The sequence below is a fragment of the Rhineura floridana genome, chromosome 2, assembly GCF_030035675.1.
Source record: "Rhineura floridana isolate rRhiFlo1 chromosome 2, rRhiFlo1.hap2, whole genome shotgun sequence".
Classification (NCBI taxonomy): domain Eukaryota; kingdom Metazoa; phylum Chordata; class Lepidosauria; order Squamata; family Rhineuridae; genus Rhineura; species Rhineura floridana.
This window is the reverse complement of record NC_084481.1, coordinates 231,165,312-231,187,838: the sequence shown is the minus strand read 5'-3', so window position 1 is coordinate 231,187,838 and position 22,527 is coordinate 231,165,312. Positions and strand designations below refer to the sequence as shown.

The window sequence follows — 22,527 nt, the reverse complement described above, 5'->3', positions numbered from 1 at the left end:
TTGGAGGGGCTTATCCTGAGTATGGATGTATGAGGATGGATGGAGTATGAGACCATGGTATTCCCGATCTCTGTGTATGGATGTGAAAGTTGGACAGTGAAAAAAGCAGGTAAGAGAAAAATAAACTCATTTGAAATATGGTGTTGGATGAGAGCTTTGCGCATACCATGGACTGCGAAAAGACAAATAATTGGGTGTTAGAACAAATTAAACCAGAACTATCACTAGAAGCTAAAATGATGAAACTAAGGTTATCATACTTTGGACACATCATGAGAAGACATGATTCACTAGAAAAGACAATAATGCTGGGGAAAACAGAAGGGAGTAGAAAAAGAGGAAGACCAAACAAGAGATGGGCTGATTCCATGAAGGAAACCACAGACCTGAACTTACAAGATCTGAACAGGGTGGTTCATGACAGATGCTCATGGAGGTCGCTGACTCATAGGGTCGCCATAAGTCGGAGTCTACTTGGAGGTGTTAGGGATAAATTGAAAACCCCAGTGCTTGTAAAACTATAATTCACTTGTCCTACCTAAACCAGCTTGGGCTTCACGGGACATAGAACCAAACTGGCCTTTATTTGACTTTTGATATAAAATGTCGGTTTATTTCCTGGTGACCTGACCCTTACCTACATTCCAGTGGCTCGCATAATAAAAGCCGGTTTAAGCTGGAAACTTCCCCACTATGCATTTCTGTATCACACTTATGCTTATGGCCTTGCTTATTGTTACTAATGTGCCTTGCATAGGAATGTCAAACGCTGTTCCAAACCTTGACTTGTAATACTCCTTTGATATGTAAGCAAAGTAATATCATGTCTGTCTCCAGTTTAGGGGGTGCCCGGTTGCAGCTGGGCCTCCCCTCAATAGTTGCCTTTGTCTGCTCCTGCATAGTGCTTATCTCAAGGACATGCGAAATATGCAGACATAGAGTCTAAGAGATAGTCTTGATGTTTCTACTTTGTCCTTCCCCCTGTACCCCTTTACCTCCTTACATATGCCCCAAAGCTATGACAGCAATTGTTTCTTTTGTATTTTATGACGTAACCCCATATTGTAAACTTCAGGGTAAGCCTATATAAACCCTTAAACACCAATAAACGAGGTTCCCATGCTGGCCTGCTTCGGCTTGTAAGTATTGGGTCCCCTTTGCAAAGGTTTTTGTCTCGTGTTACTTGATCTCTGATAGTGGGTTCATTTGCACTCAACTCCGCACTCTTCCCGGGTGTAATAAGCGAGTTGGGGTTGACAGGGCGACTTGCGTGTTGGGTTTGGACCTAACAGAGGCATGTAACAACAAGGGCCTAGAAACTTGCATAGGTAGGTGGGGAGTGAGATGAAAAGCTCATTTTCTTGGCATGCAGAGTCCTGCATCCAGCTCCAGAGTTTGCATGAGTGATTTCCAGATAACTTTATATATATATATATATACAACAAGCAGCTCTTCAATCAGCTTGTTCGGGGAGCTTGAGGGGCCACCACCCCAAGGCCACGATTCAAATCACCCCTCTCTCGCCCAAGTGTCACTCCTTCCTCCCACCAGCAGGGGCCGCCATGAAGACTCCCGTCTCTGAGCGGAGGAAGAGCGATTGTTGTCGTCACGTGGTCGGAGGGAGGGACGGAGGGAGCGGTTGGCTCACGTGATCCCTTGTGGGCCTTAGCGCCTCTCTGCCCCTGTTCGCGCAGAGGGGAGTGTGCGTCACGTGATCAGCGGCACCTCTTGCTCCGCGCGCAGCGAGGCTCATTTCCGCTTCCGCCTGGCTGAAGAGACGAACGGGGGGGGGGAGAGTGAGTGTCATTTCCGCTTCCGACTCTTTAAGAGAAAGGGGTAAGGGAGGAGAGAAGGAGGATCGGCGGCTGCTGTTGTCCTTGTCGGGCTCCCTCGACGTGCCCCAGGTAAGGCTTGGCCGGTGGGTTGGGAAAGGGTTGGGATCTTCCCGCTGCCCCTTCCTCGGCTCGGAGACGGAGAGGAGCGGAAAATGTGGCGCGTCTCCCCTGTCGGCTCCGGATTGCGGAGGGCCCTCGTGTGAACGGGAAGAGGCGCCTATCAGCACCGTCCTCCGTCGTTTCCTCTCCCTCCCGCCCCAAACAAGTGTTGCTGTGGCGATGCCCCATCAGCTCGATTCTATCCAGGGGTCAATCTCTAGGAGCTGGTGCTGGGGGTCTTCAATGGGCCTTGGTCCATGGAATCGTAGAGCTGGAAGGGGTCTGTAAGGCCATCGAGGCCAATCCCGTGCTCAAGGCAGGAATCCAAATTAAACCATACCAGACAGGCGGATGTCCAGCTGCCTCTTGCATATGTCCAGTGTTGGAGAACTTATCGCCTCTCGAGGTCATTGGTTCCATTGTTGTACCAGACTAACGGTTAGGAAGTTTTTCCTGATGTCCAGTCGAAATCTGGCTTCCTGCAACTTGAGCCCATTATTCCGTGTCCTGCACTCTGGAATGATCAAGAAGAGATCCTGGTCACCCTCTGTGTGCTTGAGGAGTGCTATTATATCTCCCCTCAGTCTTCTCTTCTTCAGGCTAAACATGCCCAGTTCTTTCAGTCTCTCATAGGGCTTTGTTTCCAGTCCCCTGATCATTCTCGCTGCCCTCCTCTGAACCTGTTCCAGTCTGTCTGCATCCTTCTTGAAGTGCGGAGACCAGAACTGGATGCAGTACTCAAGATGAGGTCTAATCAGTGCCAAATAGAGGGGTCAGTTGCTGCCCCTGGCGTTTTTTATTGTTATTCCTGCAGTAGTTTCCTAGGGGCCCTGGAAAAAGGTTCAGAAAAGGGCAACCAAAACAGTCAAGAGGCTGGAGGAACTCCCCTATGAGGAAACATAGGAAGCCACCTTATACCAGGTCAGAACTTTGGTCTATCTAGCTCAGTACTTAAACTGACTGGCAGCAGCTGTGCAGGATTTTAGGTGGGAGTCTCTCTCAGCCCTACTTGGAGATGTCGCCAGGGATTGAACCTGGGACCTTCTGTATGCAAGGCAGATGCTCTACTTCTGAGCTAAGGCCCTTTCTCATAGAGAAAAATGGGGCTTCTTAGTTTAGGGAAAAGGCTGAGTCTTTGGAGGGGATAGGGAAGAGAGGGTATTATAGAGACATATACCAACATAGAATCCCAAGTGGGGAGAGTGCTCTTGTGCTGACGTACCGCTTCTGGGCTACCCACAGGCATCTGGGTGGGGACTGTGAGGACACAATGTTGGACTAGATGGGCCACTGGCCTGATCCAGAAGAATCTTGTGTTCTTAAAGATAGGCCCTGTTGCAAGGAGATTGCAGTGTTACAGGGAAACAAAGAGGAAGAGGAAAATGAAGCCATGGGTATGTAAGGGAAGAATAAGTTATGCTTTTCAACCACATGTACTTTGAGGTGGGGTGGTGGCTAGGAGAGGTCTGAGTTGAGGACCAGGAAGTCCCCTGGTTTCTGCTGTAAGTATGCCTCGGGTACACCCCCCCTTGAACTGCAGTATGGAGGGGAAACAATGATACTCCTTTACCTTGCGGGTCTGGTGTAAGGATTAGTGAAGAAATCTCAGAGTACTCTTAAACTCTGTATTGGTGATTATCAATCTATGTTTGAAGGCTGAAACCAGCCTTGGAAAACTAAGCTTGGCTATCTGTTGGAGTAAGGACACTCTGTGCATCCTTGGTGAACACACCAAAATATAGGTCAATGGTGACATCTTTGTGGACGAAGTAGTGATGACAGCCTTGGGGAGGAAGTAAGGATGCATGGGGATTTTCTGGGGCATCCCACATCACAGTAACTGGGGTGCAGGAATGGGGATTTCCCAGAAAACACAGTCATGGCCTGGGCAAAGTTCCAAGGAGAATGCCTGCCCCTTATTGAGGAAAATTTACTTATAGTGTGGCTTTAGTTTCAATAAAACAAAACAAAAGAAACACTTGTGCCCCAGGAATTAATAGGGTGGAATACACTACTACAGAGTGAGGTGCTTTAAAGATCTGGCTTCAGTTGGAGGGTTGGGATTAAAAACAACTTTTTGGAGAACCTGATTTTCACCACGTGTACTTGAAAGTTAGTTCCATTGATTTAAATGAGAACTGCTGCCAGAGGAGTGCCTAGGACTGCACCTGTAGAATACAGTCTCAGAAATCCTTATCGCTCTTTTCTATGAAATCTAAAGAACAGAGCTGCTCTATGTGTGAACAAACATCTCCTGTGGAAGCATACCCTTTGCCTTAATGGAGTAATAGAGATCACCTACACCCACCTGCTTTCCTATGTTTTGACACTCAGGCAATAGCTAGAGGGCTGTACACCGTATAACCTTCACGGAGACCCATGATCAAATATGTGCGCTCCTGTGGCAAGCTTGTAAACAACCTACAACAGTGCACATATGCCCCAGAGGCCTAAGTTGTGTTAGCCATCCACACGCTGGAATATGTTGCCACAACATTCAGTAGAAGTCTGAAGTATCTCTGTTCCCCTGTTGCTTTCCGTACCAAGCCACAGCATTCTACATGAGCTCACATCTTGGTCTCTAGAACTATGGCAAGCAAGTGTGTGTGCATCTTTAGTACCTTAGCTGATTCAGTACACTCTCTCTGTGCCACATTTAATCCTATTGGGGCCTCAGATGGCTTATATTGCCCACTGCGGGGATAGAAGACTAGAGTTGAGACAAAGTTATCTCACACTGTACCCCCAGGTTTGTGACACTTCCTGGAATGTCTGATTCAAAACTAGTTTCCAGTTAAATAATAGGATTTCCTCCTTGCCAATCCTTAGGGTTTAGTATGTTTAAGCAATAGTTCATTGCCTTGGTACATTTCCTAATTAGGGATTGTAACGTCATCACTGTTTCTATAGAAATAACTGACCACATTTCCCCATTCTGCTAGGGTGTTTCCTTCTACCTAAGATTATTTTGTAGGGCAGCTTTTAATGAGGTACTTAAAAGCCAAATCCGCACCACCTCCTGAGATACTAGCTTATCAGAAGTGTTGTTTTGCTTCTAGCAAAGTAATGCCAAATGGTTGCCAACACTGAAACAATTTAAACTAAGCCATAGGGGAATTGCGACAAGTGAGCTCTGTTGCCTGGTGGGATTTCAGCAGCTAGCTAATTTGTGGTATGTTTAGCTGTTGTGAGTTGGGAAAGAATTCTGGAGAGGGAATGGAGATCGGCGTGGGGTGTTCCAGGAAACCTGGCTAAACCATCCTGTTACGTGTACCATGTGGCTGCTGTGTACCATGTGGCCGTGGCCGTTGTACAATAATCTTTAGATTTGGTGCATTCCTTTCTCAGCTGGTTAATCCTTTGGATACCTCAAGCTCACATGATTTCCCCCCTTCTCCATCATGGCTGTGAGGAGGAAATTGGACGCTTTACCTTCTTTTCTTAACAAACGACAGTTTAGCATTTTGTTTGGAGATAATAATAATAATTATTATATTAAATTTATTAGTCGCCCATCTGGCTGGATGTCCAGCCACTCTGGGCGACGTACAAGATAAAAACAATACATTAAAACGTTAACATTTAAAACCATAACAATAAAAACCTAACCCACCCCAAAAGCCTGCCTGAAGAGCCAGGTCTTCAAGACCCGGCAGAAGCTCATCATAGAAGGGGCATGGCGGAGATCATTTGGGAGAGAGTTCCACAGGGTGGGGGCCACTATTGAAAAAGCCCTCTCTCTAGTCCTCGCCAGTCTAGCTGTTTTAACCGGTGGGATCGAGAGAAGGTCTTCTGAGGCTGATCTCGTTGAGCGGCATCCCTGCCGATGCTGGAGGCGCTCCTTCAGATAGACTGGGCTAAAACCGTGTAGGGTTTTAAAGGTCAAAACCAACACCTTGAATTGGGCCCGGTAAACAACCGGTAGCCAGTGCAACTCCTTCAGCACTGGAGTGATGTGATCTTGCCGGCGGCTGCCTTTAATCAGACGAGCCGCCGCATTCTGTACCAGTTGCAGCTTCCAGACCGAGATGTGAAGGCTCAGGAAAAAAACAGAATAATACAAAGGTGTCACCCCTTTTCCCCCCCAAAAAAATGGGGGTGGGGGAATGTATATTTGTTTTTAAAAAATTTCTGGGTCTTCACATCTCTAATTTTGTTCAAGCTTGGGCAAACTAGTTAATCTTAACAATGTCTTGCTGAAACAGAGCAATTTCAAGCCTTGCTTTATAAAGCTAGCTTGTTTCAGGGACAGTAGTGTGCGAGCCTGAGGCTAGTATAGGCTGATTCCCATGATGATAAAACATAATTCATTATTATGTCTGAACACGGTCTCTGTCTGGTTTCAAATTAGTCTTGAACCCCAGTGGTCTGAGGGATATGAAGCAAGATTCAACCATCCCTGTGTTCTGGCCAAAGAAAGACCTGTCAGACCCCTAACAGAAAATTTATTCAAAACTCCTGAGGAAATGGTACAGCCAGATTGAGTTAGGTAGATGCAGGGTGGTTTTTAGTCACTGGTATGTGCTGGTGCAGAGCTCTGGGCATCTCCCAGTGGGTGTGGCTGGGTAGCTGGTATCAAGGACCTTTGCATCTCATTCATTCTGGTTGCAGTTGTGCCTATTAGTCAGCAGCTGGTTTAAAGGTCTTCTAACTCCCCCCTCCTTCTTTCCCATTCCTAGCATGGGTGTGACTGCAAAGTTATGGAGGTCATCAAAGCAGCAATTACTGTAGAAGCTGTTCTATTTTTAGGCTTTGCAATGTTACTCAGGGTTGGGAGGGAATAACTCTTGGACAGCGCTTGCTCTGCTAGATTCATTCAGTGTTTCAGCCACTTCCCTGCTTCTCTACTAGAATACTAAGTAGGGTTGTCATACTTGGAGTAGACCCGTGGAGGTCAAGGGACCTAAATTAGTCATGTCCGTTAATTTCAGTAGGTCTGCTTTGAGTAGGACTAACAATGGATGGAAATCCAGATAAGAGAAAAATGTTATACTTGCATGCTTGAAAATAAAGTGTGTGTCTGTCAGAGGGAACCTTCTTCCAAGAGATCTATCCCAGTTAAAATTTGCTATTTTGCACAAGTGCCTCTGCAGTTAAGAGTTAATGGTACTACGGTATTGAGAACTTAGTTAAGATCTTTGGGTGGTATCCAACTAACTCATTCCATCAGTGCAGAGATTACTGCTTGTGCAACTGAACGTACCTGTGTGCACCCTGTGCCCTCCCCACATCTCCCCCAACTGGAACTAATGACTTAGGGAGGTGGTGGGCTCTCCCACATTGGAGGCATTCAGGAGGTAGCTGGACGAGTATGCATTAAGTTGGATTCCTGCACTGAGCAGGGGTTGGACTCGATGGCCTTATAGGCCCCTTCCAATTTTTCTATGATTCTATGAAATCTGCTCCAGAGGGTTGGGATAACCCCTAAAACAGGTGTAGGTGCTGAGCAGGGGGAGGAGGGAGTTGCCTTGTGCTTGTGGTAATCCTTGCACTGACAGAACGAGTGAGCTGGATGCTGCCTTTTAATCCTAGTGAAAAGGGATAATGCGTTCTAAGTGAGCAATGAGCACACTCCTTAGCTGATCCCTTCTGCGCACAGGTGGCTCTCTTCACCTGCAGTGATGTAGGCCCTTTATTTTAGGGTGGTCCCAAATAGCAGTTTATAAGACCCCAGCTGGTGGTAAATCTTGCTGAACATGTGCAGGCTTGATGATGTGCCGTTCAAGAATGTTCATTTGTTCACCGAAATCAAACCAGTAAATTATTTGTATGCTGTAGCCTGGAACTCTGCATTAAACCAATCTAATTTCTTTTCATTTACAGGAAAATGTCGGCTGCTGACGACTTTTCGGTAAGTTGTCCAACTTGGCAGCTTTCTTAGTTGTAACCAATTTGTGATTGTAATGAGACTAATTCAGATGTTTGAACAGATGGTCATTTATGGTCTTCATCATAAACGTGAGAGCTGCATTTTTATGGGGAAAGAAGCTCATTAAGTAGCTATAGCTTTTTATTCTGACCCTTCAATGTTATAGTTGGAACACTTTGTTTTGTTAATGCAGTTAACCATCCCCACCCTGCATGCGTTAATGGATAGTCTTTGCCCACTGGGACGATATAAACCGCATTTTTTGGGGGGGGGATTTGAGATTGTCTGACAAAATGCTTGGTAGAAGCATGCCAAGAGGAAGCAGAATGATCAAGGAGAAGCTTTTCTGAAGAAGCAGTTCTGGGAAAGCGGGATTTAAACCACAGAGAGGGCTTGACAAATTGCAAGTCAGAGGCTGTGTACCATACACAGGACAGGACAAAAGCAGCTGAACTCGTGTGAGATGAAGAGAGAAACAAAAGGACTGGAAATGGTCTGTGCGAGTTATGAGCCATCAGTACATGCGGCAGGTTTTCAGAAAATTTTCCAGCGTCCCACATAGACTGGGTTCTGATTTAGTATGTTTAATAAAACTAAAAAAGTGTCATGTTACCTTTTCCAAGCAGTATAGTTTCTTTCTAATAACCATAAATATTTGAGCTGAAATACTCTGTTAGGGGAATATTCAGTAAAGCACACTTGACCATGTTAACATTTACCCAGGTTAACTTCCCTGATCCCATCTTAGCACAGAAGGGCAAACGCAGCTTGGAGAAAGCCATCTTTGCTGTCTATTGTGCCTTTCATGCCTTAGTTCTGTTGTGATTCTAAGACGGTCATCCTTGTTTTAAGGTTAAGGAATGGCAAGATGTATTTAAGGCAGTCTTCCCCAACGTGGTGCCCTTCAGGAGTTGGGACTTCAGCACCCATCAGCCCGAGTCAACAGGTTCAGTGGCCAGGGATGATGGGAGTTGTAGTTCCAAAACATTCCCAAGGGCACCAGGTTGGGGAAAGCTGATCTAAGCCCTGTGGTGTTTAACACAGTTGCATTCAGCCATTCCATCCTTCTCACAAACTGTCCTGGATTTGCAATTGTGTTGAGAAAAGACTGAGCCAGTGGTACATGTGTACGCCTTGCAGAAATTCCCTTGATGCTGGTAGCGGTAGCAGCTATCAAAACATGCTGCCTTATCAATCAGTGTAAGTGTACTACTGCTTCATGGAGTACTTCGGCCTCCTCAGCATGGGTATATATGTGTCTGTTGAGAATGGCTGCACGGAGAGACCTTGCGGCAATGAAGGTCAGTAGTGGAGGTGCATGCTGGTCCTTCTGTATTGTCCTATGATACAAGGGAGTTCCACCATGTCCTGGCTCTCAGTAGACAGAAAGACCCTGTCAAGAATAGCCAACTTTGGTCAAACTGAAATGGGTCAACCAGAGAGAATTCTGGGAGCCTGTGGTTCCCTAGGACACCCTACTGGGGGAGATCCGCGGCTCAGTGCCAGACAGACAATTTGCAACTTTGCAAGAAGATGCAACTGAACCTTAGCTGTTATCCCTTATCAGTTTCCTGAGATCAAAAGTCAGGAAGAGGGGGTGTTGTAGATCAGGACCCCTGGGTGAAGCTGTCTAGCCCCCTTATCTTCAAAGGCGTGGATCACGGCAGAGGTGGAATATGGCTATTTGCCTCCCTCCTCCTTGTTGACCGATAAACTCCATAAAAATGAAGAATGCTTTTTCAGTCTTTGTTCCCTATTTCCATCTACTGGACTCACTTGAAGTTTTACAGAAAATAAAAGCCATTGGGGAACCAGGCTATTGTACTGTAAGTATAGGATCTTAGCTTAGAAAGCTCTTGGTTATTTTCTTTGTCTGTACTGAACCTCTCCCCTTTGTTATGCCAGTGTACCTCGTGTAGCCCGGCTGAGGGTGATTGGCTTTGATTACACCCAACAAACCTGGCCTTTGGTCTGTGTGAACCTGAAAACCTCCCAGAGTCTTGCATTGTGCAGTGGGTCCATCAGAGTTCATCAGCACAGCAGTTACAGAAATGCATGATGAGTTTACTTGTGTTCTGAATCTGGTGTTCTTAGCTGAGATCAGCAAGGAGGGTGTTAAAAACCGTCTAGACAAGCGGTGGTTAGGATGTGGCTGATATCCGAGATGGTGATGATGAAATGTAAGTTGATGTAACTGTTATTGGGTGGCGGCAACGACAGCAGAGTCTCACCAGTGTTCCACTTTTTCAGCTGGCGGATGCTCTACCCGATAGCTCCCCTGCCAAGAACGCCACAGTGGGCAACACAAAACCTGCTCAGCAGCCTGGCCAGCCCCCACAAGCCTGGCCAGCTCCCAATCCCTGGAGCAACCCGCCGAGTGCTCCCCCTGCAGCGATGTCCGGATTACCTCCAAGCACATCCACCTCCAACGTACCTTTTGGACCGCCACCCACAGGGATGTATCCTTCTCTCCCTCCTGGAGCACCTGCTCCTTTTCCTCCGCCTGGATCTGCTTCTCTACCTCCCGGTGCTCCGTACCCACCCCCAGGCCCTGCCCCGCCAGGGCAATACCCACTGCCAAACATGCCCTTTCCAGAGCTTCCAAGGCCCTATGGGGGCCCAGCAGAGCCAGCGGCACCCCCTGCTGCTGTTGGACCGTGGGGATCCATGTCCGCTGGAGGAGGGTGGGGCCCCGCGGTGGGGGGTCAGTATCCTGCACCTAGCGTGCCATATCCACCCCCGGGGCCATATTCTACTCCGACCCAGACTCCGGGGGCTGCTCCTACGGTGCCATGGGGTGCTGTGCCCCCAGGACCATGGGGACCTTCGCCACCAGCCCCATTTCCCCCACCCACAGGGTCCTATCCAGCTCCAGGACTGTACCCAACACCGCCTAACCCTTACCAAGTGCCACCTGCTCCAGCTGGGGCTCCATCCATGCCCGGTGGCCTTCATGTGAGTACCGCAAGCTTTTCTCTTAACAGTACCTCCTCTGTTTACAGCTAAGCTTTAGAAACTGCTCTCTTGCCATTGCTGTGCTCTCACAGAGCCAGCGAATCAGTCCAGAGCCCTTTTGGAGAGGCAGCTATCCGATTGGAACTTCATATTTGATAAGATTTCTTTTTCGTTCATCATAGTCACTCCTGAATTTTTAAGAGAAGCTTTTCTCTTGTGACAACTGCTCTGAGGAATCTCTGTGTATTGGAAAGTATTATGGGATGTTTTCTGGAGTGCACATTAAATAGGTTGATGGCCAGCCCTGTTGGGCTTCCATCTTTGCCCTGGAACACGCTCCTTCAGCTGTGCGTTGTAGGGGAAAGAGCAGTACCGATGGGCAAGCAAGATGACTTCTCCATATAAGCTTCTCTGCTGTTGATTTTCCATGAGAAAAAACTCCCAGAGCTCTCCCTAAAATACTTTGAAAACCACAGAGGTAAACTAATCAAAATTTAATTGTAACTGGTCCGACAGGCAGGCCTTCTAACTTGACGTAGCCCTCACATTTCGACTTGCATACCACAGTGACCTCTACCTATAGCCTTAAAGGGGCCAGGTTGTGGTTCACATATGGGGTAAATGGTTTCCAAATAAACTTGTCAGCTGGAAGGTAAACTGGATGTTTGTCGGATTGGGTACCCAGGGCCCTTGAGAGAACAATAGGAGAGAGTGTTAATTCCTGCAGTCTGTTTCTCTTGGGACTCTGTCCACGTGCCTTGGAAGCATGTTTCCCCCCCTTGGCAGAGTTTGTTTATTTATTAATTAAATTTATACCCCGCCTTATGGCCAAAAGGCCCTCAAGGCGGCTTACAAAAGAAAACGAACATAACAATACATCAATAGAACATAATACATCAATAAAATAATACAATTCTCAAAATTAGATAACACATAACATTATTAAAACAAATTATTGAGCAAGTGTTACTTAGATACTTGTATATACATGTCCGCAAGCCAAGAGTTGTGGGGAGTGATGTGCAAGTCCCTGCCCCGTGCCTTGGAAGGAAGTAGAACAGAGGAAGTTGCCTTACCCTGAGGGAGGCCATTGATCCATCTAGCTCAATCTCTACACTGACTGGCAGCAGTTCTCCAGGGTTTCAGACTGGTGGTGGTGGTTCTCTCGGGGCTAACTGAAGATGCCAGGGACTAAACTTAGAGTCTTCTGCAGGCAAAGCGGGTGCTCTGCCAGTGGCCTATCTCTGGCCCTTCCCCGCTCCTTCTTCAGTAGGAAGGAATGCTACAAGTTTACCAGCCCTTACAAAAACGCTCATTTCGCCCCATGTTGGATCCAGACTTGCTGCTCTGCAGACTGAAGAGTGCCTTCTGTTTGCAGAAGTTGGCTGGGTACAGCAGACGCTCCCCTTCACTGCTTTGCCAGTAAATACTGGCACTTCCAGAACGTAAGAGCCTTGCAGGATCAGGCTGGTGGCCCTTCTTGTTCAGCATCCTCTTCTCGCTGTGGCCAACCAGATGCCCCAGTGGGAACCCCTCAAGCTGGACCTGAGCGCAACAGCACTCTCCCTTCCTGCAGTTTGCAGCAAATGGTATATAGAGGCATACTCCCTCTTGACAGCAGGGGTACAAGATAGCCATCGGGGCCAGTAAAGCAGCAATTTGCTCTCTGGGTGGGAATTGGTATCTGTAGGCCATATATGCACATTGTGCAGATCGTGACCTTTATCATGGGATACGAGTCATTTATGGTCCTTACGCTTGAGAAGAAAACCCTGTCAGTGAGTGACGATGGTCTAGAAATAGGGGAGAGTATGGTTTCTGTTGGTGAAAGGATGGGATGTCTTAATCCAGACCTGATCCTACCCTCTTCACATGATCTGTAGTCACTGCAGGACTAGCCCGAGTAGAATCTTCTCATGTGGCAGATTTTGGTTGCCATTAAAAAAAAGAATATCCTACCTATTTTATGTATTATCCTTTCCCCATGGAATGGTGCAGAGTTGGAAATTCTTCCACAGACAAAAAAAAAAGTCTGCGTCAGTTGGATATCAGTTTAGATCTGTTGGGAGAAGTGTCAGTTTAATGCAGAAAGGCAATATTTGTCTGTCTCTTAGGCTTCCGTCCAGCTCCTGGAGCAAGCAGTTTACACTTTGATCTTGGAACTGAAGAAACTGACCTCTCTTTTTAATTTTTTTCCCCAGCCTTACCGTTGAACGTGTGCCGGGCTGATGAAGGACGGTCTCCTCACCCGCACCTGCTATTTACAAAAGAAGTTGAACACTTGTTTTCTGTGACCTTTTGGAGTCTTGAAGAGCTTGCTCACTTTCTGCCTGCTCATCTGAGGCAGGAAGGAGGACTCTGTTCAAATGCTGAAGTAACCTTTTTTGTTTGTCGGTGAATTAGGATAACACAAGCCTTCTCCCCCAGCTCTTTAATCCTTACTTTGGACTTAAGGATGCCATCTTGGGGAAAAAAATGGCTGTTTCCCCAGTAAGTAAGGACTGCTCCGGAATAGTCTAGGGATTTGTTGGAAACCTGGACCATGACCGGTGCTGGACTTGCAGGATTGACCAGACAGACCACACCCTGTTTCTGTGTGTTCAGGTTATTCAAGTCATTTCAATAAACTCAAAATGTATTTTGGAGACCTTCTTGAACAAGTGGGCTAAGTGCACTACAGTCATTCATCAAACTGAAAAGAAGCAGTTAGTTTGGAGGCAGTTCTCACATAAGATTCAATTTTTCCTAGCTATGTTCTGGGAGACTGTTGCAAAGATGCAGACTTGGCACTAGATTCCTAGTGCCTGCAGACCCCCATGGGCATTGTTGCGCAAGCCATGTTAGTTGCTCAGGCAGTTGGGATAGATCATTCTGAGGGGCGAGTCTGCCAGCTGAGTGAAACAGCATAGTTTTCATTAAGAGATGGATTTTTCTTTTGAGATGGTCCATGTTAAATCTGGGACTAAAACTATCGTCAGCATGACTTTTTGGTGGCATTTTTGTGCTTCTGCAAACTGAATTGAAACGTTTATTGTAGGGAGGAGGCAGGGATCAGACTAGAACCATCTTTTTCTTGTCCAGTGGCTCCAAATAGAACCTTTGCACCTAGCATTGCTGCTGCTCTGGCTTGGGAACGAGCCAAATCTGTCGGAACTCTGCAAAGCACAGTTGTGCTTCTTTACCTGAGTGTCCTCTCTTTGTCCCCAATTGGATGGAAAAGTCTAATCTGGGATCCAGTAGTCAGAAAGATCTCGAATGTTGTGGGTGCCTCCTGAAGTCTCTTCTCAGACCATCTCCATTTAACCAAGGGATTTGTGTATAGTGAACACCAGGTAATTGTTGCAACAGCAGTTTCGCTTTGCCAGTGTGTATTGTATACATTTTTCTTCACTCTGGCTTCTTGGAGTTCATCCCTAGGCTCACATAAACCTCTCCTTCAAGGAGCCTCTATAGGGTGCCATCATGAGCTAAACCCGTTGCTGTCAGGATTGGCAATGTTGCAGGATAGGGCAGCCTTGCAAATAAACCCACCATTTAGTAGCCCATAAAACTAACTGTTGTCCGATTGATAAAACTTCTGTCTAGTCATCAGAAGATAATTTTTACACTTCATCAGCAAGTAGTTATTTACTGTTGGCAAGTAAAAAGTTCCTAAGAGTATTTTTCCATGGCAGAGTTACAAGGCCAAGTAGCTCACAAGGCTGGAGTGGACGTGCACTCCTCAAGGACACGTTGCCAGGACAACCAGCTGTCTTATCAGTATATAGCTGGAAACTCAAACTGGCAGGGTGTGGGGGTCGAGGAGTTTGTACAGAGAGAGCTTGTGATATATTGTCAGTAAAGTGACTCTTAAAAATTATTGCTTGTCCGGCTCATTGCTTCAACTGGCATCTAGCCTGTCACTATACGCCAGATACAACATCCAACAAGTGGTAGCAGAGGATGGTTTCGATGCACAGACGGATGTCCGAAGAAAAGCCAAAAGAGGAGTAAAGAGGACAAGCGTGTGAAGAGACGGAGAAACCGAAGGCTGAGCTGAAAGCTGTGAGAGAGCCGTGGGAAAAAAAACCTGACTGAAGGACAGAGGTGAGAAGCTCTAATTACAAAGGCGGTGAACTGTGAAAAGTGAAAGTATGTCTGTTATGTTATCGGCCGGGATTCCCTTGGAAAGGCTGACAGGGAAAAATTATGGCACTTGGAAACAGAGAATGCAGGCTTTTCTAGTGAAAGAAGACCTGTGGAAAGCTATCGCAGAAGACCCACCCGCCGGGGTGCCTATTCCAGCAGATTGGAGAAGGCTGGATGAGAGGGCAAAGGCGTTAATTGTTCTTGCTATTGATGATTCTCAATTACTGCATGTGCGTGATGCAACAACGGCAAAGGAAACCTGGGAAACTTTAAGAAATATTCATGTGAAAAAGACTGCCAGTTCTAAAATATATCTTGCCAGAAGATTATATCAGATGCACTTATCTGGAGATACAACCATGTCAGAGCATTTATTGGAGATGAATAGACTATTTGATGAATTGACGGAACGGGACGTTGAACATTCCCAAATACAAAAAGTTTATATTGTGTTATCAAGTCTGGATTCCAGTTATGATGCTCTGGTGAGTTCTATGGAAGCAATGAATGACGCAAACCTAACCATGGATTATATTGAAGGAAAACTATTACTAGAATTTCAAAGAAGGCAAGAAATGGCAAAGCAGGAAAGGACTGAGTCTAAACACAACTTGGGAAAGCTGAACAACAAAGCAGCGGAGGAGAGACTGTATGGACAAAAGGCGTGTTATTTTTGTGGTTCCAGGCAACATCTTCAAAGGAATTGTGAAGCAAGAAGAAGAGAAAGAGGAAGAAAACCACTTGTACAGGTGATATGTGCTAGCCGAAACATGCAAAGTAAAGCTAATAACAATAAATGTGATGATGTATGGTCTCTTGACAGTGGGGCTACAAATAGCATAATCAAAGATAAATCAATGTTTCATACATATTGTGACGTAGAGGATCATGTAATAATGGCTGATGGAACTAAGAAACTTATCAAAAGTAGGGGTACAGTGAAATTAGCAGGTTTTAATACGATTATGACAGATGTGCTGTTTATTCCAGACGTTGAAAGTAACATAATGTCAGTTTCTAAACTTAATGGAATGGGGTTCAATGTGTTGTTTCAAAGGGGCTCATGTCAAGTCATGAAAGGGAACAAAATATTCATGAAAGGGATAGTAAAGAACTCATTGTTCTACCTACACTTGAAACAAACAAATCATGTGCTTATGTGTGCCAATGAGAAACCCCACAATAATTGTGTACATTTATGGCACAGAAAATTGGGACATATAGGATATCAAAATGTGGTGAAAGCAACTGAAAATAGTAAAGATGTGACATTAAGAAATTGTGGTAAATATGTAGCCTGTAACGTGTGTCAGCAAACCAAAGCAATTGTGTCAGCAAGAAACACTGAAGCCAAGTCTAGTACAAATGCACCCACAGTACATGACAGAGAAACAGAGGTAAAAGAATACCTTGGTAAAAGTGACAAGCAAACGTTGAGACGTTCTGGAAGGGCAAATGTGAGTATGCTGCCTGACAGATTTAGGATTGCCACAGTAAAGGGGATTGAAGCACAAACACACAGGGAAATGGATGCTGACACATTATACTTGGAGTGTGTAAAACCCAAAGAAATAAACTGATGATGTTTGTAAAACCTCTGAAAAATAAAGGAACAAAGAAATGTAGAAGTACACTGAACTGAACATGTAAACTGAAAAAAAAGATGATGTATCATGTGGAAGAAAATGATATAAGTAAATGCAGAAATGAATGTAATAAAAATAATGAAACAGAACTGATGTTAATGTAAACAGGATAATATATCATGCAAGAAATGTAAATGTAATGACAAATGGAAGCAAAAATGTGAACAAATGTAAAAGGTGCTGCTTATGGAAAAATAGGTGGGGGGTGTTGGCAAGTAAAAAGTTCCTAAGAGTATTTTTCCATGGCAGAGTTACAAGGCCAAGTAGCTCACAAGGCTGGAGTGGACGTGCACTCCTCAAAGACACGTTGCCAGGACAACCAGCTGTCTTATCAGTATATAGCTGGAAACTCAAACTGGCAGGGTGTGGGGGTCGAGGAGTTTGTACAGAGAGAGCTTGTGATATATTGTCAGTAAAGTGACTCTTAGAAATTATTGCTTGTCCGGCTCATTGCTTCAACTGGCATCTAGCCTGTCACTATACTGTTCTGCATCCTGGGTGTCTGCTTGCGCCAGATACAACATCCAACATTTACAAGCCTCCTTTAGGAAATGGCTTTGTGGGAGGGATTCTGTTGATAATCCATGACTCTCCTCAGTGAGAATTTGGTAGGCTAAGTTAATAGAATGGTAGAGATGGGTATGAAATTAACCCTCTGTAGTGGCTGCAAAAGCACTGGTTATGCATGGAGTGGAAGGGAGCCAGGAGGAAAAATAAATCAGTAAATCTGCATGTGTGAAATTAAGGGGTCTTTCCCGTCAGTACTTGTATAAGTTTGTAGCAAGCATTTATTTTTTTTTGGCTGCATGTCTTCCCTCCACGTTGCCCTTCTCTCGGGATACTGCATCTTCCCAGAAACTCAAAATTCTAGTGTTTCCTTCCTGGGAAAATGCAGTTCTCCCCTAGATAGCACATTCATGGCTGTTGTGATTTGCTTGGTGGAACGTGGCTGTGCAACACTCACAAGCAACTATCGGATATTGTTTGATGTGGTTAGTGATGGGTGGCAACTTTTCCCCATCTTCCCCCCCACCGACTTTGTTGAGAATCCCTAACCTAATAAACCCTGAAGTCAAAGTCCTGTGAACTTTTGAACCTCCTTCAGTTTTGTGTCCTAATGCCCTTCTTTGCAGGCTGTGTGCTGTGTTTCTCCGGGGCTGGAGTATCCGTTCTCCTTGCGTGCATACTCAACAATGTTCTTTGTTTCCTGTCTCCCGGTTAAACTTGGAGGGGAATTGGCACTGGACAGCAAAATGAAGTTTGGGGATGCATTGTCTAGAAAGGCCCTAAATCTTTACTACTATTTACCAAATTTGCTGTTTGGGAGAGTGGGTGGCGATTATTTTTTACTAATCCGGCTTTAAGTCAAAAGTGTGCAGGCTTCTGAGATGCACAGGACAGTATTTGAATGTACCTACCATAGATCAGCCTAAGATGACCCTTGTGTATGTTTCTTGTATGTAAATATTACTTTTTATGAACTCATGGGAATAGAAACTTTAAACAATTCCATGGAGTTTTCACAAAACTGGAGCAGATCAGTGTTCCTGCCAAACCTCAAGTTCATAGAACAGATTTATCCTAACATGTTCTGCTTAGATAGTCTTCAACTGGAGGACTTGTCTCTGCTAAGAAAAAGCTGCAGCTCTGGGGGGGTGGGGTGGCAGGAGAAGGTAATCTCAGGTGTAAGGAGGGATGGTGGGGGTGGGGAGCCTTCTCATTCCTCTAGTTTCTGCCCCATCCTAATGCATGTTCCCTGTCTCCAACCTGAGGCCAGCCTGTTAGAGACAGCAGGGTTTGTGGTGCTCTGAACTGGAACTGGAGGGGCTGTAGGCCTGGCTATAGGCAGTACTCTATATGTCTGCTCAGAGGTAAGCCCTATTGAACTTGATGGGGTTAACTCCCAGGTAAGTGGGTACAGGATTGCAGCCTCAGTCAGAGTTGCCTACACTGTCTAGAGAAGAAGCAGAACCACTCCAAGGCAAGCCGACACTGTCTGTGTGCATGCCCATGTGAATGCATGGTATACACTAGGACACTGCCTTAGACGGTGCTTTAAACACCGGGCGCACTTGGCAAAATGGTTGGCTGCCCACAGCTTCGAAGTGGCAGCCACTTAGAGAAGGCAACACAAGGAGACTTTAATGCAGGGCTTTGTGTACTAATTAAACCTGTGTCCAGGCAACTTGGGTGGCGTTCTAAGAGAATCTATACTCTGTACATTGTGCAAATTTGCACTGGCTGTTGTCCTTAAGATCTTTCTGGTGTGCTGGGAATTGGAAGGAGCAAAGAGCTAAGCGGGCTGCTTAAACCAGTCTCCACTGACTGGGGAGATCTGACTGAGCCAGCCTTGTGGCTTCTGAAATGTCATGCCAGCATTGGATTTCTGCGTTCTGCGCCTTTTCTGCCTCCTGCAGAAATGCTACTTACATTCCACAATGACTACATAGGCACATGTTGACCGATGCATTGCTCTGATCCAGCCTTCCCCACCCTGGTGCCCTCCAGATGTTTTGGACTGCAGCTGCCACCAGCCCCAGCCAGCACACCATGCTGATGGGAGTTGCAGGCCCAAACATCTGCTCTGATAACACCATACTGGAGGTCCCTTGGCAATGCACATCTGGAAAAGGTTCTGCTCTGAGTATGTACAAAAAGAGTTGCAGCCATCTTGGGCACAGCCGTGTCCAAAAGGGAGATGGAATTGCTGGTAATTAAAACATATTTTGTACCCACATTCCCCTTGCCCTGGGCTCCTCTGGGAAACTGGTTTTTGATGAAAATAGTCACGCTTCAAAAAATGGACTGGACTTACCGATAGAAAGCAGGATTAAAAAGAAAGCTTCCTTCCTGGGTGCTTAGCATCTGTGTTGATTATCCCTTGGTGTTATGAGAAGACCTTGGACTTGCCCCATCCCCAGACCTGAGACGGCCTTTCCCCATAAGCATTGGAAGCATCACCCCACGCTATTGTTGTTCAGTGCTGTGTAGTAAAACTCTTTTAACCATTCTGTCCCAAGTGTGAGCAATTTATAGCCCGATTGATGCTTGTTATACAATGGAATTTGTATCGATCTGTACTTTGTGAGGTTTTTTTCCCCCAAAAAATAATGCTGAGAAGTTTGGGGTTGTTTGGTTTTTTTGGCTTGTTCTTCTGGGATGGATATTTAACTGCATTTGTTTACAATATGGAATTATTAAGCAATCACACTTCTGACGCATAGACCATATCACCTGCTGCTGTATATATTGTTTTGTTTTAGACGACAAATTTGCTGTATGATGGTAGTGAAGAGGCTTTAAAATACAGGATTTGATATTTTTTGAAAATGCTGTCACTTTTTGTATACAATTAGACATTAAACGTATTTTCAAAACGACAGTGTCCAGAGTACTTAAACCTGCTTTTGCCTTAAGAAGCGGTCATTGCCTCACACACGCTGCATGGCTAGGCCTTTACCCTCCATTACAAGCTTGCATTGGTTTTATATACCACTGAGACCTCAGTAGCTTACCAGTCTGCATCTGTGTTGGAATTGCTTTTCAATGTGTTCTTCAGCTTTCTTTTTAAAAATGTTTTTCATCTTAGAAGATGTTTTCATAGCTTTTTTAAAAGTAACATTTTTGAAGATGTTTTGTTTTAATGTTTTTAAAAGTTTGTTTTTATGATGCTTTTAGTGCTTTTGTTCGCTGCCCTGGGCTCCTGCTGGGAGGAAGGGCGGGATATAAATCTAATAATAATAGCAGCTTCGGTGCAAAGTATCCTTTTTAAAAAGTCGTCTGTGCCCCTGTTGCAGAACTATATTTCGCAGGGTTCTCTGGAAAAGAGGATGTATTAAATTTCTATCCTGCTGTTCCTCCCAAAGAAGTGCATGGCAGCAAACATTAAAAAGTCAAATATTTTATATTGTTTTAACACACTTAGAAACAATTTCAACACCAACTAAACACATTTAAAAACATTTAAAGCTTTTTTAAAAAAAGATGTTTTTTAGAATGTTTTGTTCTAAAATATTTTAATGTTTGTTTTTTTGATGTTTTGTGGTATTTTTAGTATTTTTGTTTGCCCCCCTGGGCTCCTACTGGGAAGAAGGGCGGGATATAAATTTAATTAATAAGTTATTATTATTTATTTATTTATTTTGTATCCCACCCTTCCTCCCAGCAGGAGCCCAGGGCGGCAAACAAGGAAGGCACTAAAAACACTTTAAAACATCATATAAACAAATCTTAAAATACATTAAGACAAAACAGCGTTAAAAACATTTTAAAAACTTTTTTAAAAGGGTTAAAAACATTATTAAAAAACATATTAAGAAATTCTGACGCAGACTGGGATAGCTCTCAACTTAAAAGTCTTGTTGAAAAAGAAGTCTTCAAAAGGCAGCGAAAAGATAGCAGGGATGGCACCTGCCTAATATTCAAAGGGAGGGAATTCCGCAGGGTAGGTGCCACCACACTAAAGGTCCGTTTCCTATATTGTGCAGAACGAGCCTCCTGATAAGATGGTATCTGCAGGAGGCCCTCATCTGCAGAGCGCAGTGATCGACTGGGTATGTAAGGGATAAGATGGTCTTTCAGGTATCCTGGTCCTGACCTGTATAGGGCTTTGTACACCAAAACTAGAACCTTGACTTTGGCCTGGTAGCAAATGGGCAGCCAGTGCAATTCTTTCAGCAGCGGGGTAACATGTTGGCGATACCCTGCTCCAGTGAGCAGTCTCGCCGCCACATTTTGCACCAGCTGCAGCTTCTGGACCAACCTCAAGGGCAGCCCCACATAGAGCGCATTACAGTAATCCAGCCTGGAGGCTACCAATGCGTGGACAACAGTGGTCAGGCTATCCTGGTCCAGAAACGGCTGCAGCATCTAAAAACAATTAAAACCAATTGCATAAGAACATAAGAAGAGCCTGCTGGATCAGGCCAGTGGCCCATCTAGTCCAGCATCCTGTTCTCACAGTGGCCAACCAGGTGCCTGGGGGAAGCCCGCAAGCAGGACCCGAGTGCAAGAACACTCTCCCCTCCTGAGGCTTCCGGCAACTGGTTTTCAGAAGCATGCTGCCTCTGACTAGGGTGGCAGAGCACAGCCATCATGGCTAGTAGCCATTGATAGCCCTGTCCTCCATGAATTTGTCTAATCTTCTTTTAAAGCCGTCCAAGCTGGTGGCCATTACTGCATCTTCTGGGAGCAAATTCCATAGTTTAACTATGCGCTGAGTAAAGAAGTACTTCCTTTTGTCTGTCCTGAATCTTCCAACATTCAGCTTCTTTGAATGTCCACGAGTTCTAGTATTATGAGAAAGGGAGAAGAACTTTTCTCTATCCACTTTCTCAATGCCATGCATAATTTTATACACTTCTATCATGTCTCCTCTGACCCGCCTTTTCTCTAAACTAAAAAGCCCCAAATGCTGCAACCTTTCCTTGTAAGGGAGTTGCTCCATCCCCTTGATCATTCTGGTTGCCTTCTTCTGAACCTTTTCCAACTCTATAATATCCTTTTTGAGATGAGGCGACCAGAACTGTACACAGTATTCCAAATGTGGCCGCACCATAGATTTATACAATGGCATTATGATATCGGCTGTTTTATTTTCAATACCTTTCCTAATTATCGCTAGCATGGAATTTGCCTTTTTCACAGCTGCCACACACTGGGTCGACATTTTCATCGTGCTGTCCACTACAACCCCAAGGTCTCTCTCCTGGTCGGTCACCGCCAGTTCAGACCCCAAGAGCGTATATGTGAAATTAAGATTTTTTGCTCCAATATGCATAATTTTACACTTGTTTATATTGAATTGCATTCGCCATTTTTCTGCCCATTCACTCAGTTTGGAGAGGTCTTTTTGGAGCTCTTCGCAATCCCTTTTTGTTTTAACAACCCTGAACAATTTAGTGTCATCAGCAAACTTGGCCACTTCACTGCTCACTCCTAATTCTAGGTCATTAATGAACAAGTTGAAAAGTACAGGTCCCAATACCGATCCTTG

At 45.2% G+C, this 22,527-nt stretch overlaps 2 protein-coding genes across 2 annotated transcripts in view; one reads left to right on the top strand and one right to left on the bottom strand.

Moving 5' to 3' along the window:
• Window positions 1–22,527, bottom strand: part of GMFB (glia maturation factor beta) — a 510,168-nt gene that overhangs the window by 463,895 nt on the left and 23,746 nt on the right. The gene's annotated exons all lie outside the window — the stretch shown is intronic.
• On the top strand, window positions 1,797–13,396 carry MAPK1IP1L (mitogen-activated protein kinase 1 interacting protein 1 like). Its single transcript, XM_061612505.1, has 4 exons — window positions 1,797–1,904; window positions 7,758–7,785; window positions 10,054–10,758; window positions 12,960–13,396. Exons 2-4 carry the CDS (start codon window positions 7,762–7,764, stop codon window positions 12,969–12,971), a joined length of 741 nt encoding a protein of 246 aa, XP_061468489.1. The 5' UTR covers window positions 1,797–1,904; window positions 7,758–7,761; the 3' UTR covers window positions 12,972–13,396.